Source organism: Aspergillus fumigatus, chromosome 6 (genome assembly GCF_000002655.1).
Source record: "Aspergillus fumigatus Af293 chromosome 6, whole genome shotgun sequence".
Taxonomy (NCBI): Eukaryota; Fungi; Ascomycota; class Eurotiomycetes; order Eurotiales; family Aspergillaceae; genus Aspergillus; species Aspergillus fumigatus.
In genome coordinates, this window is record NC_007199.1 from 289057 (window position 1) to 310164 (window position 21108).

The 21108-nt window shown below is 50.3% G+C and overlaps 4 protein-coding genes across 4 annotated transcripts; 3 read left to right on the top strand and 1 right to left on the bottom strand.

Moving 5' to 3' along the window:
* Nucleotides 1-3414: 3414 nt before the first annotated feature.
* Nucleotides 3415-8601, top strand: AFUA_6G01960 (putative C6 finger domain protein). The gene is made up of 4 exons (XM_742788.2): nucleotides 3415-4545; nucleotides 4644-4976; nucleotides 5041-8068; nucleotides 8294-8601. Exons 1-3 carry the CDS (start codon nucleotides 4422-4424, stop codon nucleotides 5688-5690), a joined length of 1107 nt encoding a protein of 368 aa, XP_747881.1. The 5' UTR covers nucleotides 3415-4421; the 3' UTR covers nucleotides 5691-8068; nucleotides 8294-8601.
* Nucleotides 8602-12966: 4365 nt separating this feature from the next.
* On the top strand, nucleotides 12967-17116 carry areA (GATA-type transcription factor). Its single transcript, XM_742787.2, has 3 exons — nucleotides 12967-12989; nucleotides 13123-14019; nucleotides 14103-17116. Exons 2-3 carry the CDS (start codon nucleotides 13592-13594, stop codon nucleotides 16318-16320), a joined length of 2646 nt encoding a protein of 881 aa, XP_747880.1. The 5' UTR covers nucleotides 12967-12989; nucleotides 13123-13591; the 3' UTR covers nucleotides 16321-17116.
* Nucleotides 17117-17739: 623 nt separating this feature from the next.
* Nucleotides 17740-19249, bottom strand: AFUA_6G01980 (uncharacterized protein). The gene is made up of 3 exons (XM_077804924.1): nucleotides 18500-19249; nucleotides 18209-18436; nucleotides 17740-18156 (listed from the first exon to the last, which is right to left on the bottom strand). Exons 1-3 carry the CDS (start codon nucleotides 19052-19054, stop codon nucleotides 18001-18003), a joined length of 939 nt encoding a protein of 312 aa, XP_077661060.1. The 5' UTR covers nucleotides 19055-19249; the 3' UTR covers nucleotides 17740-18000.
* Nucleotides 19250-19883: 634 nt separating this feature from the next.
* ipi1 (IPI1/TEX10 family protein) lies at nucleotides 19884-21025 on the top strand (the record flags this gene model as incomplete). Its single annotated transcript, XM_077804925.1, has 3 exons — nucleotides 19884-19931; nucleotides 19980-20052; nucleotides 20109-21025. 3 exons carry the CDS (start codon nucleotides 19884-19886, stop codon nucleotides 21023-21025), a joined length of 1038 nt encoding a protein of 345 aa, XP_077661061.1.
* Between the last annotated feature and the right edge of the window lie 83 nt (nucleotides 21026-21108).

The following is a 21108-nucleotide window of genomic DNA, read 5'->3' on the forward strand; positions in this document are numbered from 1 at the left end:
TCGTATTGCCAGCAGCCTTGACTTTGTTTTTCCCAACCTTCAGGGTCTCGTTTGGGGGAAATGGCTACCCAACGGAAAATGGCTGCGCACGTGAACCGCCAAAGATAAGACAGACGATCGTGCCAGCCATTGCCCATCACTCCATAACAGGGCCAATCCTCGTCTAAGTAGACTCTGCCGGCAAAGTGCACTGCAGGCTACAAGTCTGAGTCTTCTTGACATTGTTGTTCTTCTCTCAGGAACGGAGCCCAGGACTAGTTTATTTACTGAGGAAATGACTGCATAGTACATAGTGGGCCTGCCCTGCCAACATGCCATGTGGCGCGCCTCTCACAAAAATCAGGCGACAGGAACGAAGCCGGTCCAGTCCTGGATGGCCTTCAACTGCCCCGACTCCTGAGATATGACGCCGGGGAATGCGAGCTGCATGCTCGCTTGTGCTGCGTAGCGCGGCTATCCTCCGTACCTGCAGTCGGAGAAAGGGACCAAATTGTGCATTCAGCCGAACGAGAGCGATTTACTCCGTAGACAGGGATGATGCGGTCATCATCATTGGTTTTTTTTTTGGGACAGGAATGGAGCATTGCGTAGAGTCGAGATGGTGTGGCATTTGCTTCTGCTGGAATATTGTCCACAGTTCCAATCTACAGTTTACATACAAGCGAGTGAGCAGAACCTGGAAATGATATAAATAAGATGGTGGTGGCTGTTCGAAGAATTGATAGAAAGTGAGTCGCAGTTTTACAAAATCGACAGCGACTTGAGCACCGACCAGGCGTGTTCATCGCAATTTCTGAGACGATCTCGCTTACGTATATCAGTCTCCGATCCCACTAACTCGCACGAACAGCGAGTGACGAAAAGAGCAGCATCCACGCGATCCGCTCTCCCCATCGAACTGTAGCGTTATTATTCTGCGGCGAGATACTCCAGAAATGAATCCAATCTATCCCCATGCGGTTCAAAAATGAACCTCCAGACATCTGCTGACGTAATCCAGGACTCGCCTGCGCAATCCTGCAATCGTTGTAAAGATGCTCGGTTTCAGACATGTGCAGGCAGGCACTAAACCCACTTACGTCGACAATCAAGTTTAAACTACAAATGTATGAGGCCAAGGTGGTACGAAACAGGACCCTGAGCCTGAAAGAGGAGAGCCAAGCAATATGGTTGCGCGTATTGTGGATGCGCATTTGGGGTCCTGGATGATGGATGGAGAATTGGTAATGTGCTCATTGGTTCTGTGGGTACGATATTTATAGTAAAGGTTGCGATCTTGAACAGAATGGTTTGGCCTGGTGTGGGTGTTATGATTTCTAAATTGCTTGGACTGTTTTCTATGGAGTATCTCGTGAGGGTTACATCGGGGACCCTGGCCATAGCGTCCAGTTTCAAAGCTACAATGAGAAGATGTTTTATTGATCCCGGTCTGTCTTTGCTCTTCTCTAAACGAGGTCTTCGAGATCCAGACTGCGCCTTTGCGTACCCAGTAATGTCGGCATAACTAACTACCTCACCTCTGTACTATGTAGATAAATGTGGGCCGGGCACTCAGACCATTCCCCTGGGACATGACATCAAGTGGCAGTGTCGGTGTCTTCAATTTCTGGATAGATTGAAGTTTTGCGTTGTGCGCACTGTGGACTGAGTGACAGTCAACATTACAGTTATGTCTTAGTCATTACCCCTTACAGATTCATACAGTTGAGATTTGCCGGCCAAGAACCGCTAGGATGCAGATTTGACCCTTAATCAAACACCGACTTGGGGGCCCACCCCTTTCTGACAGATCGGTACTCTGTTTCATCTTTCGTTCATACAATCTCACATGTTATGGATAATGCCTACTGCATATTCATCCGCTCTAGCGCAATGGTATCTATCTTAGTGATAGTTTGCTCTGTTCTAAAATCCGAGAAATGCACTTCGACGATTGAACATGAAATGACAAGTACCTGACTCCTATCCAGATCCAAGAACAAATAGACATCTGACCACCTGACAATGCACATTAGGTAGAAGCCTCATTTACCTATGACCCATACCTTCCTCTGGATCACCAATCATGGACCATTTCCAGATTCCCCAAGTCCAAAGGCTGACGACGAAGGGGCTTCTCGAAGCTCAAACAGTGTTCGAGAATCCATGTTGCTGTCTTGTGCCACTAGTCTTCTTCTGGAAGTTCCTCAACCCATCAAAATCATCCAACCCAATGAACGATCAGCTCCGTCGCCATCAGCCTAGCCCTGATTCGCCAAGATTCCCGAGTCCCCGACACTGGCCTTGCTCTGAGCCAATGAACTCACTGCAATCATACTAATGGACATTTGGGGTGAAGTTCCTCCGTTAGGCATGATTTCAAACCTTCTCAGATGCCCAGGTAAAATCTTCAGGATGCTAGATACCTTCTCCGTAGATATTGTGTACTCCGTAGTGTTTTAGGCTATTATGATTTGTTTCCTGAATTGGAGCCCACTTTGTCCACCTCGAGATGATTGCCAGCATTCAGCTTTTTATCATGACTATCGTAAATAGCGTTCGTAGACCATTTCCTTCAACAAGCATGGTCTTGCTGCTCTCCCCCCCCCGCCCCCCCCACCCACTTGGGATCGCCTAAGGTCTGTCACCCATTTGGGGGACCATGGTTTGTGTCCTCAGACTCAACCAGTCCTGAACGTGCAGATGGCCCTGATTGAATCAGGGGTTTCTTCCTGACATGTATTTGGTATAGTGCGATGCCGAAAGCGAACAAGAATCGAAGCTTGTCCCCGAGGCTCAACCATTGCAGGTTCTCTCTCTAACAGCAGAAACCACAGTAGAGAAGCCATCAATCATGCATTTCGTTGCATCGATTGACATCCTACGACCCCATATACGTCACTCAGTCATGCATCTTCAGAAGATAGTCCCATTGCCCCATTCTGCAGCGAGAATGCTGGGAAGAGAATGATAACAGTGGACCACTGGACACTGACAGCATAGTATGGCACTAAAATAAAAATAATATTAGACACTCTTACTGTCTGGACTCGGCGTTTCATGTTGTGGTTAGTCTGATATCGACATCGCCTTAGCTACAGGCACTTTATTCAGCATCTCTTCCGATTGCTTTCTGAATCGATTCAATTACTGTAATAGGGGACTGCCGAATGTTGGTTTCATCTTCGTCATCGCCTCTCTATCATCTTATTGCCTGTTTCTTCCTCTTCTAGTATTATTATTGTCTACGGAGTATTCTTAGTTTGCTCTTTTTGATCCAACTACTTTCAAACTTGATCCTCCTTTCCAAAAAAAGTTTCCAGAAAAAGAAAAGTAAATGAATAAATAAATAAAAATAAATAAAATAGAATAGAATAAAATGAAAAATAAATTGATTTCTCCCCCTTCCTTAGGTGGCTATTATTCTTCTCAACTGGAACATACCCAACACTCTAATCTTCATAGAGTTGCGCGAATCATAACCTTTCGAAGCTATCTGGGTTTTCTAGAAAAAAGAGACCTCATAATAATAATTATAATTATTCTCTCCATCATCAACTGAAGTGGAAAAAAAAATAAAAAATAAAAATAAAATGGAAAATTACTGTCAGGACCTTTAGACCACGAAACCTCACTCTGTTCACTACAAGATACATCCTCATTCTCCCACTCATTCTCCTACTCTGGACGCACTATCTTGCCTTTTTTTCTATTATTATTATCCCTTCGTCTTGTCTTCTATCCCTTTTCTCTTCAACATTCTACCTGTCTACTATTTGAATACTGTTGTTATCCATTTCCCTTCATCTACTTTCTCTCCTTATTCTCCTACATCCGCCCTGTGGACGCACTCTTTTCGATAGGCCCAGGAACCTCAGACGTTTCTCTTCGCTCTATGCTCGTACATACGTCGACAGTGACATCCTACTACTATCAACTTCTGTTGTCTCGTTCTGTAAACTGGACAAGGACAAGCGAACAACGACGTCGACAACTACTCCTGGAGAAGAACGATCTCTAGTGTCGAATCCCGATCAGCCTAATCATCTCTGAAACACGCCCTTCCATACGATTTCAATATCTATTAATATCCGTGAATTATCCGTTGCTGCTGTGGGAAAATACCAACCCAGAGGGTGGAGAAATACATCGCTGAAACGTGGAGGTGTCGCGAGGCCATCAATTAGTCGCTTAATACTCGAAACAGCGCATCACATTATTCACCAATTCTCCAGCTCGACCTAACAGCTGTATTCCTCGTCTCGTTTAGATAAGCCCTAGACAATCTTTCTGTCCTGCTCTGGTCCGTTGTGCATGGCCTCAGCCCGGGGTTCCCTGCAGCTACCCTCCACAGTCCACCCTCTCCCCTCCTCCGTTTTAGTGCGATTGATGCACCCTCGGCCCAGTGGCATCTTTGCGCCATCTCTCGCCGCTTTGGAGCTATGCCCGCGGTTCTGGTCCAGAATATGACATCTTTACCGAATGCACAAGCTCCCATCATGGAAAACCCCACCGCTGACAAGAAGCGCAACAAGCTGGGATACCATCGCACATCAGTCGCATGTGGTGAGTGGATGTCACCTCCCATTCTTCTTCCTGTTAAGCACGCACGATCTTTTCTTATTGTCACCGGTCAATCAAGTGCTCATGCTCTGGCGCAATAGTACACTGCCGACGGCGGAAGATTCGATGTCTAGTGGCCGCCGACGACCCCCAGGGTCGATGCGAAAACTGTATCCGACTGCGCAAGGAATGCCAGTTCTTCCCGGTTGACCAGCAGCCTCCCGTGGAGAAGAAGTCCCGGCCAAGCTCTAGACTCGAAAGCGCATCAACAGACCCTTCGACAACCTCGTCATCACCTCCCACGATGGGCGGAGGTGCTGACCACTCCGAGTCATTCTTTGCGTACCAACCCATGCCCTTGGACGCGAGCCAGGATGCGTCGGGGTTCCATGCCACCTCTTTTCCAGGCAATCCCATGTCATCATTCGTCCCAGGTAGGTGGCGAAACGCACTCGCATAAGTGAACAACAGATTTGCTGACTGAACCTCGTATCGAAGGGTCCACGGATTTCGCGGCAGCACCAACATTAGACCCGTCAGTTCCGTGGGACGAATACACGACGATCTCGGACCCCCAGATACTGAGCGCAATGGCGGCAGGGAAGCATCAGATGATGAACGTGCCTCCTAACGCATGGAGTCCGGGACCGAACAACATGGTGGCTATGCCTCCCAACCCCGCAATGGCAGCAACGCCAACGGTCCCGTCCCAGTCGCAGCCGATCAGCCCCGTGCAGACGTATGCCATGCAACCGGACGGCTCAGTTTGGCCGGTGGCCCAACCGACACGCTCGATGACCTTTCCTGCACAGCCGGAGATGGCATCGTACCCGAATCCGAGCCAATTCAGTCAGCAAATGCACACGGATCTCAAACGCAGAATGACGAGTCCCGCTCAGGGATACCCGGGGACGCCCATCAATCCTCAAAGTCCCCCGCCTGCCGAGTTACAGACGACAACGGTGTCCATGTCATACCCCGGGCAGCCAGCGGGCATGGGCTACCCCGGATGGCATGATATGAACGGTATGCCGACAATGAACGTAGTGCAATATCCTATGTATACGGCGGACCCGGCACAGCAGGCAGCATTTGGAGCTCCCCCGGCACATATGGGTCATCCCGGGCAGGGCCCGCCGCCGACTTGATGAGCTAGCTTGCTGCTTTACAGCCGACCCCGGAGGACAGATATTTAACAAAGAAAGAATTTTGCTTTAGAATAATACCCAGTGGCACGCATGCATTCGTTTATTCGCTTCTCTCTGTTCATAACGAAATTTCTCGTCATGGCTTTTCACCTTGCACACTGGTCATTAGCGGGCGCAAAAGGGATCTTTTGGGCGGCATCTTCTGGTCATTCGTTTCTTCCATTGCGATACCTTTTTTCCCGTGCGATATTATTTTAGACTTGGCGACGTTTTCAGCTGGCATATTTCATTTTTTTTTTTTATATTTCACTACGACTCCAGCCTTCGCTCACGATTTCCTTTTTCATTTTGTCATTCCGTTCTTCATCTGTCAATGTGGCATGTGCACCAGTTTGCTCGAGTTCCTGTTATCAACGAGAGGGCTCACGCAAAGACTGGCCCGTCAAAGCCCGCTTGGGTCTGCCCACGGCCTGTCGACCCTCGCTCCGATATGCCTGTCCAGCATCATCATCTATCATTATATCCCTGTTTTATGACATTGACTACATCCATTTCCCATCTCCCTCATGTTTGATCAAACTGTATAGACTTTCTTACCCCTTCCGAGAATTCCAATTGCCTTGTTATATGATACCAAGCTGCATTGCATACATCGCTAGAATACAAGCTAGAATAAATGAACGGGTGACGAATCTGCTACAGATCATCTAGTCCAGCAGCTACCCGATAGGATCAGACAGGTGTCGATCAGTTCGTCGGGGGTCGTTGCCGTCTTCCCCTATGGTAAGAGTCTGTTATATAGCTTGGGTCTGTTCACGCATGTACAAATCTAGCAATATACACAACTCACCCAGCCTTAACAGCTTATATACGACCAGCTCGACTCAGACGAGTATGAGATTGGACAGTATCGAAAGGCCGGCCAAGTGAAGATCTCCATACAAAGCTCCCAATGCATAGTCGAAAGTTGAGAACGTTGACCGCGAAGAATGAATCATCAGAACAGGTCAGAGGAGCATACGGAGCAAATATATCAATCATTGCTCATATGTACTTGGGTTATGTACCTGAGTGAGATCTATATACTAGTGAGGACTAGTTCTGATCAATAGCATTGCCGGCCTTTATCTTCCCCTAAAGAACGTTACATTGCATTAGGGCTTGCAGTTCGGGGTACGGACGTTGGGACCAATATACTGGGCCGATATCCTCCGCGGAGAAAGCTCATCAATCACCATGACGACTTGGCCGGGTAAGATCTGGTCCCGTGCTCTAGCGAGCTACTGTGTTTCGGGTGCATGACAGTTGAGTCCTCGGTAGTCTACAATGCATTTGTGCAGTTCAAAGTAGAGATCATGGATATTACTAGGGGTAGAAGCATACGCATCGGGAGTTGATCCTGCGCCATAGGCATCGAGAAGCTGGGCGGCAAGATGCTGCTTGTTCAGTCAAGTGTATGATCATTTGACATGATGAGATGCCAATCAAATGAAGCATGGTCCTTAGCCGGAGGATCTGGTAGAAGAGCAGGGATTGTATCTGTGCTAGGGTCTCGGCGAGCTCAGTGGATGCGCCGCGCAGAAATATGATAACGGCTCATAAATGCTTTCCTGTGTGCAATCGAAATAAGCCAACTGATCCATGAGATTTAAATGTAATAGCAAAGAGCATTCTAAGATATACTAAGGTCCATGGCATGGAGACCAAATAGGAGCATCTGGGGTTCCGCGTGGAGAAGATCCGGAGATACGAGAGAGATATGCAAAACAGCCTCAGGCCATGGTGAGACTACCCTTGACATTGGCCTGATAACGACATCGCCTCATAGCCATTGAGGGTTGCTGAACTGCCAGCAGCGCATTCCTATTGCTCATGTGGATGGCAGGGTATCGTGACGTGTCGGGTGCAAACCCAGGGTCTTATCTACAACGCCCAGGAGTCTAAGATGCAAAGTTATCGCCGAGCAACTCTGCTTCCCCCGTAATCGGGCCTCATTGTTCTCGGTCCGAAACAGAGGGCAAGCATACAAAACCAGCCCTGGATCCCATTGGACTGAAATGAATGGTTTGGTTCTTCTGCGTCGGTGAGACCAGCAAGTTGACCTTCAGCAGTTATCCCTATCCGTGACGCCTTATCATGAGGCTGTGGAGTGATGATAAACTCTGGATTACTTTTGCGTGCGTCTCAACCTGCGAGTCAATCTTATATACTCCATGGAGCCGTGCACTCGTGTCCTCTTTCTTTTTCCTGCTCCTCATCGTCATGTGCGCTGGGGAGCCTTAGGTTTCAGGCCTGCAGCAACGCCCTCCGATCCCGACGAGTCAAGCGTCAGCTCAAGTGTCGACTGCATATGATGACTCCTTTCTAATCAACTGCCGGTATTCCCTCGTCCTTCTTCGGAACATTCACGCCTCAGAATGCCCCCTCTCCTTGGCAGCCAGTCGTGCATCTAGCAATAGCATCGACAGATGTGGATCATCCTTATGCCCACCAACAGCCCCTTCCTCAGCATCACAGATTCATGACTGTCTTGGAGAAATAAGGCAATCTTTTTGATATTCTTCAATTGCCACCGACACTGTACTGATATAATCAAGATGCAGCCAGGAGAAGCGGGGAAGGAGTTCGACTCATTTTCTGCTTTCCCGCCGCAGCCGCCAGAAATGCCCAACGGACAGCCATGACTGGTCGCTGGTCACTGCTTCTGCCCATGCAGTGTGGGGGAGGACTGAGCTTCAGTCTTTCCATCGCATTGGCATTATTCCTCCAAGGAGATTTTGAACAAAAGTACCATTAGGTATTGACCAGATGGGTAACTGTTCATCTGGTCTCGCTCATTGGACCATACTAAACGGCTCACTCTCGCCTCCGTATGGTCCATTCCTAGTTTCGACTCTCAACAACAGAGTGGTAAGTAGCGCCAAATATGTTTGCCTTGGCTCAGACTAACACCTCCCCGAGGGGCTAGGATTCGGACTCTCTTTTGCTTGCCAAACGGGCCGAGTGTTTGAGCAGGACCCCTGTGTACGTCGGTTGTCTTACATCGCTTCTTGTGCTCCGCGCTGTTTATGGTAATCAACTCCGTCCAGGACTCTCGTGCTATTCTCCGCCCCCTGGTCCGGACCTCTAGCGGGATATCGTTACTGTCGGCCTATCAAGTTGCAACGTACGCGACAATACCTTGGTCCGTCGGCTTATTGCTTCAACCATTTGCTTTCCTAATCGTTTTTCCGTATTCTTCGGAAACTCTCATCAAAATGCATGAACAATTCTGAATTGCTATCGGTCAGCCAGGGGTCCCTGCCAGAAAGCAATAATCCTCAGCAAATGGATCATTGGTGATCAGCAACCATCACCTCGGCTCGTCAGCATTGGGAAGCTGTTGACTAGTGTTGGCCACCATCTCTCAGTGGCTGCTCATGCGCCACGCACCCACTTTCATTTAGCTCTCCCTGACAAACCCCTCTCCGTGCGTTTTTTTGCCACATTTTATGAGTGAGGCGAGTTACGATGTAAGTTGTCGACGACCAAGGCAGTCTGACAGCCAGGAGAAACTGACATAGAAATTGCGTCGTCTGTGATTCGTCCCGATCGGTCCCACTGGTCACGGAATGACCAAGGCTAATTACTTTGTTATCCCCTTATCAGCATTATCTTGGCTTATCTCGAGGCGTGGGATACACTCCATCTTTATCAGACGCTAGTGCGGTGGAGTCCATCCTGCCCTCGTTGTCCATCGCGTGGGGCCGGGAACGGGATATTGTATCCACACGACAACATTGCATATCAGTCTGTTAACACTCTTCGTGTTACTGGCCGTATATACTCTGTACCTCGAATGACTAGCGGGCTTGTTATTACCCTGCAAATCGAATCAGCTAAACCAAGGCTCGGCTTGTCGACATGCGCGAGGCATATGCCATGCCGCCCTGGCAATTCGCGCTCGGGTCCCAGTTTGACAGCTTCTTTTTCTAGCGCTCAATAGCAAGAGCTAGAGCCGTACTTTGTACCGTGCTTGCGATTCATTTTGCCGCTGACTGCATGAGGACTACTAATCCATATTCTACTAACTGAGAGTCACGAATGGGCCACTGCTCGAGGGAAAGATGCACATCGCTACCCTGCCCTTCCCCTCCCCCCCTCCCGTGGTCGCACCCACGCGATCGCCATTGTCTGATCCATAGTCCCCAGCTGAGGGACATTGCATCGCTTTTCAGAAAAGATGAACAAATTGAGCGCCGATCGTATGCATTCAATGACGATGTGTAGCCATTGAACCCGAAATGGAGAGGGGCCGAGACCGCGCATTATGAGAATTGGTTCAACAGTGGGGTTCGGCACCAATTAATCTGAAAGTCTGAATCACTGATGGATTGGGTTGTGGCTTCTACTGCTGGTACATACTAACTCTGGCAAGAAGACACATGTCCGTAGATGATCCAACTGGATCCGTGATTCGCCAGTCCTTGTGTCTTGAAATGCGGTGACGAGCCTTACCTTACGCCGCTTCATTACCGGACCTATACCAAGCCTCGGGTAAAATAGGAATTTGGTAATTCCGGTGAGGTTTGATTTCCAATACGCCTCTACGGAGTAGATTCCCTCTACTCTTGCTACTCACTTTTCACCGTCTGGGTGCAAGAGCCGGAGTAGTATCCCCCAATTCCCCATCCTCTTAGCATTCCTCCAGATTGAAAGCAATCCCGGGATTCCCCCTCCGGACTGAGAGCAGCCGATATTCGGGCGAGAACGGCACACAAGCTGAGAAATGCTGCTCAGCCATGTTGGCAATGGTCTTGTCTGAGTCTCAGACCCTCGATATCGAAGGGAGCAATTTGTTCCAGCCCCCAAGCCCTCTAAATCGTGCTTAGTGTGCTAATTAATTTCGGGACGTGTCCGGTCCAAACGGGTTGCCCGAGCGTTCGACCTCGAATCCCGCCCCGTCGAGGAGCTCACTCCTAGGTGCGAATTAATGTGGAGTTTTGATAGTGCGGTGTTCCTGGCCGATGAGCGGAGCGACTAGCTTATGAGTCTACTTTTTTTTTGTAGTTCTCACTTGGTGCTTTCCGGAACTCGAGAAAGGCCACGGTACCCAACGAGGCCCATATCGGCCCGAATGGGTCTTTCAGTCGAGCCTCTGTGGCACTAGGCAAGGGACAAGGTGCGAAATGCGGATGGCGTCTCCTCTAATGCAAACCAGAGGGCGCATTGGCTCCGGAACACTCTAGTACTCCGTAGGAGCTTTGATGCTGATTTCCGATGGTCTCTGTTTAGCTTGACAGCTTGACGTGTCGCTGTACAGTAACCATATTTCCCATTCTTGCTATTCTTTGGATACTCTGAGAGTCATCGGATGCCCCGATCTCGGCTCAGCATCCTCATCCTTGCTTATGTATAGTTGATAGTATGCTGGATCACCAAGACGATAACTTCGCAGTGACATGAATGGCGAATCTTGTTATTCTGTGTACCTGCTCGTCAGCGAGCCATAGCATGCATCATTGGGCGGAAGCCAAAGGGATCAGTTGTTTTAACCCTATATCTAGCCCTACAACTGAATAAACTTGGCATTATATTCTGGACTTGATTAGTGGTCCGCGTAGGATCTCATTGGAGAAAATACAGATCTAGAGCTGGACGAGATGCCCGCCCGCATTGACCTGGGTCTTGACTGGCGACTTGCCGTAGCAATTTTAGACTGATAGGGGAGCTTGTCTAAATGTTATTATGAACGGTTACGGCGTATGTACTCCAAGTGCAGAAGCAATATTTGTAATGATAGGTACAAGGGGGTAAGACCGGAATTATCCACGCACGAATCAGATTACTTTTTTTTTCAGCATTCTGGTAAAAGCAGCCTCGGAAGCATGTTAGATGAATAGATCCTTGGTGGCTTGGGAAAACAAGGTGGATGAATATTGTGATTGGATCAATGAGGGACGGAGAGGCTAGTTAATATCTTTTAGCCGTGGGTAGTTAATGGGACGGACTATTTCCGTTTTAAGAGATACTCTCTGCCTTCGTTCTCTGCAATGGGCTTAATTATATTTACTCCTGCTGTGAGACGCATTCGTCGTTGTGCGTCCCAGGAAGATGCAAGACAACTACAAGATAAATGCCTTGGCAGCGATTCTTTAAGATACTGTGTACTCTGTAGGCCAAGGAACTTCAAGATCGTTGTGTTGCAGGAAAAAGGCTTCCTTCGAGAACACCCTTGGCTAAAGTTTAAAATGAGAAAATGAAAAAAGCTAACTCCGGCTCAGCCCCGAATTACTGGTACTGGTAATACCACTGTAAGTCTCCGGTTCATCGTATGAAAGCGATCGTGAAGTTCCGCTGCTTTGTTTAGTGCTATTTGAACCGGAAAAATGGAATAATCAGAGAGGCAAATAAGGCATATTTTCACAGAGCGGAGAAGGTTGAAGATGGTTTTGAGTAATAGAGAGATATAGCTGGATTTCAAGCATAGATTGTGGTGTAGGTGGGGAGATTCAAGGTTGCTAGGATTGGAGCGACTGATTCATGAGAAATACCTTTGGTGCCAGAGCAAACCCACTTGAAGCACATGGATATGCATGGTGTAAATGGTGTAAATGGTCTTGCGCTCTTAGACTCTAGGTCTTAGCAACATGGTCTGATCTATAAAGGAATGATGGATTACCAGATGCATAATAGAAGGTATTATGCTTCTGCACCGCCCATGATTAAATTCCCTTTTTGATTTCTTCTTTCTTACGGCGGAAAGTAGGAAAATCTTAGGAAAGATCATTGACCTCAGTCCCCAAGATCTGGTTACCTAGTGACTGTAGCAACCCAAGTCCAAGACCCCAAGTCCACCGTAAGTTCCTCCACCCTCGTCATTCATCTTCACGTCCCCCTCCTCTTCCGTCTACCATCCATCCTTCTTCCCCCTTCGCATCATCCTTTTTTAATCTTGGTTTTTATTAAGCCTTTTCTTTTGATTCATCACTTGAATCTTCCTAACTCATCGAGCGCTTGGACTGGCCGTGCGACGTTTATGCTCGTCCTCTTTTTTTTACCCTTGACTCATTCCTTGCTTTTTTCTCTGTCCTGCTCTACGCATCAATCCTGCTTACCCTCCATTTTTATCCGCATACCTTTAAATTCTGCCCTGGCCATGTGTGTCTGAAGGGTCTAGCCTCCTGCCTCCAGGCGATTACAAGCAAGAATCACAAGAGAACAGGTCATCTGTTCTTCATAAACCAATCGGACAAAGTTGATGAACAAAAAGAAGAAATCACACCTAGACAAAAGAGGGCTAAAGTACTTCCGATCAGGGTAAGCTGCTTAATTGAGCACTGATATTTCCTTTGCTATTGCTTTTTCTTTTTCAAACCCATGCATCATTTGGACTTCAGGACTTTTGATCCTTCATTCCTAATGGCGTAGCTCGTCTTACTCATATTACTAGGTACTGCGACTAGTCCAGCCGATCCCATCTTCACACGCCGCCACCGTTGGTTGTTTCCACGAACAACCCTCATACTACGTCGTCGTTGTCGACGCCGACCAGACCCTAGCCAAATAGAGCACTAATCGGCTTTCTGCACCTAGAATATCTAGCAGCCGATCAAAAAACCAATACCTTCGACCAGGGTCTCGGGTTTTGTCGTTTACGGCGGGTAGAGTGGAATTTCTCGTGCTTCCTCCAATCGACAACACGCACAATTATTTCCTCCCCCCCTCCCTTCGTGCGTTCGCTCTGTCCTCCTCCGATTGCTTCCCTTGGAATTTCGCAGCTCTCTCTCTTATCTGTCGCGCTCTCTTCGTCCACCGTGCGATTGATTTCCCTGCTCTGTCTGCTTATCTGTCCTTCGGTTTGCATTCCTTATACCAATAAGGAGACGATAGGGTGCATTTAACCCTGCCACGACGGGATAATGTCGGGGATGAGCCATGGAGGAGCGCCTAAAGCAGCGCGACCGACTCCAACCGCTGTCTCTGCCTCCTCTGGTTACGACATCGCCGATGCTGACCGATCATCCTCTTCTCATTTCCACCACACCTCCCAATTGTCCGACGATTTCTCCCTTGGTTCTCCCCTCAGTCCACCTGACTCCGCTCATGTCCAGGACGGTTTGCTCCAGGACTCTCTTTTTCCCGAGTGGAGGAACGCCGCTCCCCGAGACGGGGTAGAAAGTCCAGATGAGATGCAACGGAAAGATCCACTGGCTACTCAAATATGGAAGCTCTATTCTAGAACAAAAGCTCAGTTACCCAATCAGGAGCGCATGGAAAATCTCACGTGGCGCATGATGGCTATGAGCTTGAAACGCAAGGAACGGGAAAGGCTTCAGCAGAATAATCGGTATGTCTATGATAATTCAGGTGCTTGGACAATCGCTTTTTTTGAAGTCAGGTTGGACTCATCTTCCCTCGTTTACAATATAGTCCTTCGACGAAGAACAGTGGCAGCTCGGAGCCGAGCGGTATTGCCCAACTCCGTCAGACCGACCGCCCTTCCTTTGCACGGCCATCAACATCCACCGATCTTGCCTCCGACCCCATGAACATCGACGACTTCATAGTTCCTATCGAGTCGCCCGCCGATCGCCCTCGGTCACCGCCAACAGATAAAGCGGCGACCTCATCCGTGGCGATCCCCATCAAGTCTCGCAAGGACCAATCGGCCGATGCCACTCCTGTGCCAGCCTCCTTTCCTCATCCACCTCAGGACCAGCGCAGAAACAACGAGTTTGGCTATGTACCCCGTCGCGTGCGCAAGACAAGCATCGATGAGCGCCAATTCTTCAATCTCCAGATTCCCACTCGCAAGCGGCCAGCCGAGTCCTCTCCCCAGGTGCCGCCCGTGTCGAACGCCATGCTGGCTCAGGATCCCAATTTCTCGGCCGGTGTTCCTGATTACACCCTCGACAATGCGTCGTCTGGGTTTGCTCTCCACTCTAATACTCAAAACCACCACAACAACAATAACCTTACGTCCCCCGGCGTCCCCTTTGGATTGGACACTTTCAGCTTGGGCGAAGATCCGATTCTATCGTCGGCCGGTCCTTACCAGGCGCACTTTACTTTCTCTCCCAGCGACTCTCCCATGACGTCGGCCAACCCGTTTGCGAATGTATATGCGCAGACCCCGATTGCCTCGTCGCTTAATTCGACAGAGTTCTTTTCTCCTCCTCCGTCGGGGTACCAGTCCTCCGTATCAACACCTCAGCCCACATACGATGGGGATCACTCGATGTATTTTGATATGCCTTCGATTGATGCTCGGACTCAACGGCGTATCCCCAACTACATTACCCACCGTTCGAACTTGTCTGCTTCGCTGCAACCGCGATTCATGTTTAACAACAATACCGGTAGTGAGCAGCAGCACGGGATGACCCACGGCAGCAACTCGTCATCTGCTGTTCATTCTCCGAACTATACTATGAGTCAGTCGCAGCATGTCGATCCGACACAGGTGTTAAACCCAAGCGATTTCCCTACATCGAACACTCATGCCGGCATATTCTCATTCGGTGCGGATTCTGACAACGAAGATGATGATGCCAACAACTACACCGAGCGGGCTGGCCTGGCTATGCCCGCCGACTTTGGTGATGACAACGCCGGCGACATGAACGGCTTGAACTGGGACGGTCAGTTCCCTGGATCTTTCCACTCCCTGTCTGGATTCAGCGTGCAGCACCGGAAACATGTCACGATCGGCTCGGCAGACATGATGGACACTCCCAGTGAGTGGAACCAAGGCGGCAGTCTTGGCCGCACGCACGGATCCGCAGCCTCGGTCAGTGAAGTGCGCAACCGCGAGCAGGACCCTCGTCGTCAGAAGATTGCTCGTACCACGTCGACGCCTAACACCAACCAGCTGCTGCGCCAAAGCATGAACAATACTTCCCACACATCGCCAAACACCCCTCCAGAGTCGGGACTCAGCAGTGCTGTTCCGTCCAGACCGGCGAGCCCTGGTGGCTCCAAGAACGGTGATCAGAACAATGGGCCAACCACCTGTACCAACTGCTTCACTCAGACCACACCACTGTGGCGCCGTAATCCCGAGGGTCAACCCCTCTGTAACGCCTGCGGTCTGTTCCTCAAACTGCATGGAGTGGTTCGTCCGTTGTCGTTGAAGACAGACGTCATCAAGAAGCGAAACCGCAGTAGCGCCAACAGTCTTGCTGTGGGCGCGTCTCGTTCGTCGAAGAAGTCCTCTCGCAAAAACTCCGTAGCCCAGATTTCCATGACGACACCTACATCGAGCCGCGCACAGAGTAACACTACATCCGAGTCCCCGCCGGCCATTCCTGGAGGCGCGGCCTCAGCCGCTGGCAGGACCGCAGGTGCGACGGGCAAATCCGGTGTGGTCCCCATCGCGGCAGCACCGCCAAAGGCTACTCCTACGAGCGCTGGACAAAGCCGCAGCACTGTTCAGGTAGCCCCCAAGCGCCAACGGCGCCTGGAGAAAGCCAGTGAGACGGATGCAGCCGACGACAGCAATAAACCCAGCACTTCGTCTGGGGGCCGGTCGAAGGTGGTTCCATTAGCACCTGCCATGCCTCCGGCGGCGGTGAACCCGGCCAATCATAGCATTGCTGGGGGTCAGGGTGCAAGCCAGGAATGGGAGTGGTTGACCATGAGTTTGTGAGCTAGCACTCCCAAACTTCTTCACCATTTACTTACCCTTTTTTTTCTTTTTTTCCCCTTTTCTTTTCCTTTTTACTTTTCTTTTCCTTTTTTTTTGCCCGCCCGTTGAGATGTGTTTTTTTACACCATGATTAATAGACGTGATGAGTTACGCTCAAATCTGAGATCAACAAGATTGTGGGGGAAGTTGCTCGCTAGACGAACAGGTGTTTACGAGTGTTGACCGCGGCCTGACTGATCAACTGCACCTTACGATTCAGATTTATGACCATCTTACGACAGAGGGTGCAGCAACCTGGTTCGTCAGGCACAGTGGCTGGTATCCTAATGGTTGATATGAGTGATGCGATGCCTCTCTACTTTGGTTGATGTGGCCTCTGCGGGCGGGCGCGATACATCTTTATTACGATGCATCCTCCACGCCTCGATTTCAGTGGCGCGCCCGATAATGATCCGACTCTGCTCATGCCAGATTAGTCTCTCTTCGGAAGTGTGAGGCCGGGAGATTGGATACACCAAGCTTGTCTACGTTTTTATGTTGATTTGATGATTTCAGTTGCTTGATACAATCGCGTCTGTCTGGACCCCAGTCTCGCTTTTGCGTCTTGTGTCTTTTGTTCTGTTTTTCGGTTTTGTTGCATGTTCTCGAGACTTGGGGCCGGGCAGAAGTGCGCATCTCTGTTTGATTGTTTGACCTTTCCGCCTGATGGTTTGTGAGATTATTTCTTAATCAGATAGACTTTGCCGAGCTTTGTATCGGTCAATATACGCAATTTCCCACTCACCTCGCAGAAAAGTAGCCTTCCCGTGGAGTGCCTGCCCGACTATGAAGTCACTGTACGCCTGTGTAGCCATGACATCACTTAACTTGAGCACATATATACCTCTGCAATCATATATTGCATACTCACTTAGATATCAAACAAGCATCAAATCCATCAGCCAAACCTCAATACATCGCATAAGCAAATCTACTCACCATGTCCGGAATGGCAGTACGTCGTCCCCATCCCGAGAACACCCACTCATTGACAAGCACCAATACCAATACCAATACCGAAAACAGGGCGACAATCACTCTTCCTACGAGGGTAACCGTCTCTGCCCCCTTTATCCCCTCAGGCAATATCTAACTCGGTGGCTTGACACGGACCAGAAGAAGCCACCGACCCGGTCACGCGCACCCTACACAACCCATCCCAGTCCTACGCCGACCACACCAAGGAATCAGGCAGTAGTGTCGCGGAGAAAATCGCCGAGGCGATGCAGCCGGGTTCGTACCTTCTATCCCGGGGGGAAGCTTTGCCGGATGGCGCGTTGATATTGGTGAGCTGCAGGCGATAACAAGACCACGACGAGGTTGTTGTCGGATACGCCGACGGGGATGCGGGCTGGGGAGTGGGAGGCTTCCATTGGAGACGGGGGTGGACGACGAGATCGGGAGAAGGAGGAAGAGGGGAAGGGGACGTTGCAGGCTGCGCAGGAGGCGGTTGCGAGGGCGTTGGGGGGTGGGTCGCGGGGTATGTTTCTTTCTCGTGGGAGGTGAGGTTGGGTGAGGTTACTGATGTTTGTGTATCTTAGGGGCTAGTTGAGATGACTGGGCTTGAGTACGGGTATCTGGGACTTTGGTAAACATGCACAAGACGCAATGCCAATCTTGTTTTAAGTATGGTGAGAAGGCTCATCGACACTCTGCTTGACTATAGCTGTATTCCAGACCATGCAGCAGTCCCATGACATGAGCACCAATGGAAAACGTCACAAAGACATGCCATATCGTATGCGAGTGGCCCCATATATCAAATGCACCCGGGTACAGGCTCTCGGGAACTCTCTTCTGCAGTGTGTCAGTAATCTTCCCCTTCTGGATACAGTTGACGAAAGCCTACCTCCCAAAAGTAGCAGCCGATGATCAGACATACCCCTTCAAGCAGGTAATACTTCACGCCTATCTTCCAGAGATACGGCACGCCCCAAAGCATGCACGCATGGCCGATTGGCGCAAACGCCGAGAGACCGGTGCAGACGAAGCTGGCCAGGCGGAACGAGCGCCACTCGAGACCCCTGAACTGCGGACTGAGGAGGGCCACGGCGGTTGCAGAACTGAAGGCCAGGATCTGCAGGCATCCATATCAGCATCGAGTCCACGACTGTGATTATACTACGAGCAGGGTACTGACAAGCGACCAGTAGAAATGTTTCAGCTGCGGGTTGCAATAGAACCCGAAATGCAGTCCGCTGATAAAATTGCCCAGAATGAGCGCAATGATCCCAATATAGTCGAGCTGGAGCCAGCGGTGCGCGACGGCTGCAGAGTGGTTCAGCAGAGTGTGGTACGTCGTCGATGTCAGGAGACATATTGAGGCTGTGACAAGTTGCAGTGAGACGATGGACCAGTCGAAGTTGGAGAGGTTCTCATGCTTTGTGCGAATGTACTCGTACAGGATGCCCTGGGACGAAAGCAACAAGATGCCTGGAATCAAATGCGAGTAGATGTTTCCAGTTTCGTTGTGGCAGTATAGCCAACTGGCGAAGCAACGGTAGTAGGAGCGGGTCTCGGGACGGTACCCCGAAAGGATGAACGGGTTGGGGTCGTACCATGGTGGAAGCTGCTTGATGGTGAGGAGAGTCTGTTTCTCGACAGGCTGCGATTGATCATGTCCTCCGCCCAGGGCGATCTCCTTGACCTGTTTAGAGCGAATGATCCGGAAACGGAGCAGCCCATTGAAGACCATTTTGCTGTTCTTTGTCCCTGGAAGAAGCTGTCAGGGGGCACACTGACTACATAGATCATGCTGAGAAAGGATAGGGTATCGATATAGGAGTAGAAATAATGGTTTAAGCCTTGAGGCAAAGATCATGAAGATCATCACTTCATCAGTATCTCTCCCTCGCATCCTCCCATTCTAGGATCGGCCAAGGCCCACTCATAGCGAACCATGAGGTTACGCCGGCGAATATGATTGGGAGATCACAAGGAGAACAAGCAAAGCAACCGCTGCAATGTCCAAGCTCTGATTGGAAAGAATGACAGGTCAACCTGAATTTCAGGGGAAAGCGTGGCCTGCCGCATGTGAGTTGCTACTGTAGTTCTTGGCTGGGAGCGCAATGCGCCATAGTCTACGGAGTACAATGTATTGCGTCAGTATCTCGGTTCGGGAATCTTCAAGCGACAGATATGACAGTATCGTTTTCTACTGTAGGGCATATACTTGTCTAATTGTTCTATCTGCCTTTTCCGTGCTGTGAAATGCTGCCTCAGGCTGGAACTTGTCACGTGCCACACGTGATCATCATCAAAAATTCAGATTGGGATGAAGATATCCCGAAATGTTCATGGACGTCGACGTCCCCATCAGCATATTTATTTTCTGGAACACGACTTGACATCCTTCTACGGTCAGGGAAGGATACCCACAGCATAGTAAACTCGTAATCGAGACTTTTGTGCGTGGTTCAAGCGGAGAGTAGAATAGAGTATCTCGGCTTACATTCTGGAACATCTCCCCAATTGAAGCATTCATATCTTAGCATTGCGAGACTCTATTTCCGGGACCTGTCATCATGGGCTCCAGCGCGAAAAAGAAAAAGGAAAAGAAGAAAGACTTCCAGGTAAGTCATGCATCATGCCTGCATCAGAGCATTACTAACTCAGCCCAGAAAACGAAACTGAAAGTCGGCAAAACCAAGGCAAAGCCTGACAACTTCACCGACACAAGTTTCCGCGCAAAAAGTACGCAGCCTGCTCCGGCATGTACATGCATATGAAGTGCTAATAGGCCGTCACAGCCATCACCCTCAACCAACAATCCCTGCACATCACCGCCCCATCATCAGACGCCCAATTCACCCACCACGTCTCTCTGCTTTCTTCCAAATCCGACACCCAGCGCCGCGACTCACTCGCGCACCTGACGACCTCACTCGTCTCAAGGCCAGTAGACTCCCCCCTCCCCCAGCCCGTAAGCGTCCTCCTGCCCACTCTCCTCCCCCTGATCCTAGACGCAAGCTCCAGCGTCCGCACCCAGCTTCTCAAGCTCCTGCGTGCGCTGCCAGCCAATGACATCCAGGATCACGTCCCCCAGCTCCTGCCCTACATCCGTGCAGGCATGACCCACCTGGCAGCCGACATCCGCGTCTCGGCCGTCGAGGTGCTGTCCTGGCTGGTGGACGTCGCAGGCGCCGAGGTCGTCTCCTGCGCCGGAGGGTGGATCAAGACGCTGAACTGCTTCCTGTCTGTGCTGGGCTGGCACACGGAGGAGTCGTCCAAGTGGTCGGGGAATCGGGCTTCGTTCGGCAAGTCGGGCGCTAAGGGCCAGCCGATGGTGAAGGTGCTGGCCGCGTTGGCGGTGTTCCTGCAGGCGGGGATCGGGCGGCCGGATGAGCGAATGGATGATTCTTCTGACGAGGATAGTGCGCCAGGGGTGTCGGGGTGGGAGTTCCCGCTGTGTCATGCGGCGCAGCATATGGTTCCACAGGCGACGGCGCCTTTTGTGCATTTGAATCTGTTTGGGCAGCCTCGGGATGAGGAAGGGGAGATGTACGAGACGCGCGAGGATCGGTACCGTGTGTTTGAAAATCGGTTTCTAGGGGCTGTGCAGCGTGGCTTGGAGAGTGCACGCGGTGAGGGCGGGGAGGTGGGAAGGGCGTCGGCTGGTGTGAGTAAGGTGCTCAAGGAGGCGATTGCGTATGGGCCAGGGGTGTGAGAATCCTCCAGGCCCTAGAAGCAGTGGATACGTTTATGGCATATCGCACAACAACCAGGGTCGGAGAGGTCTGGCACCAACGA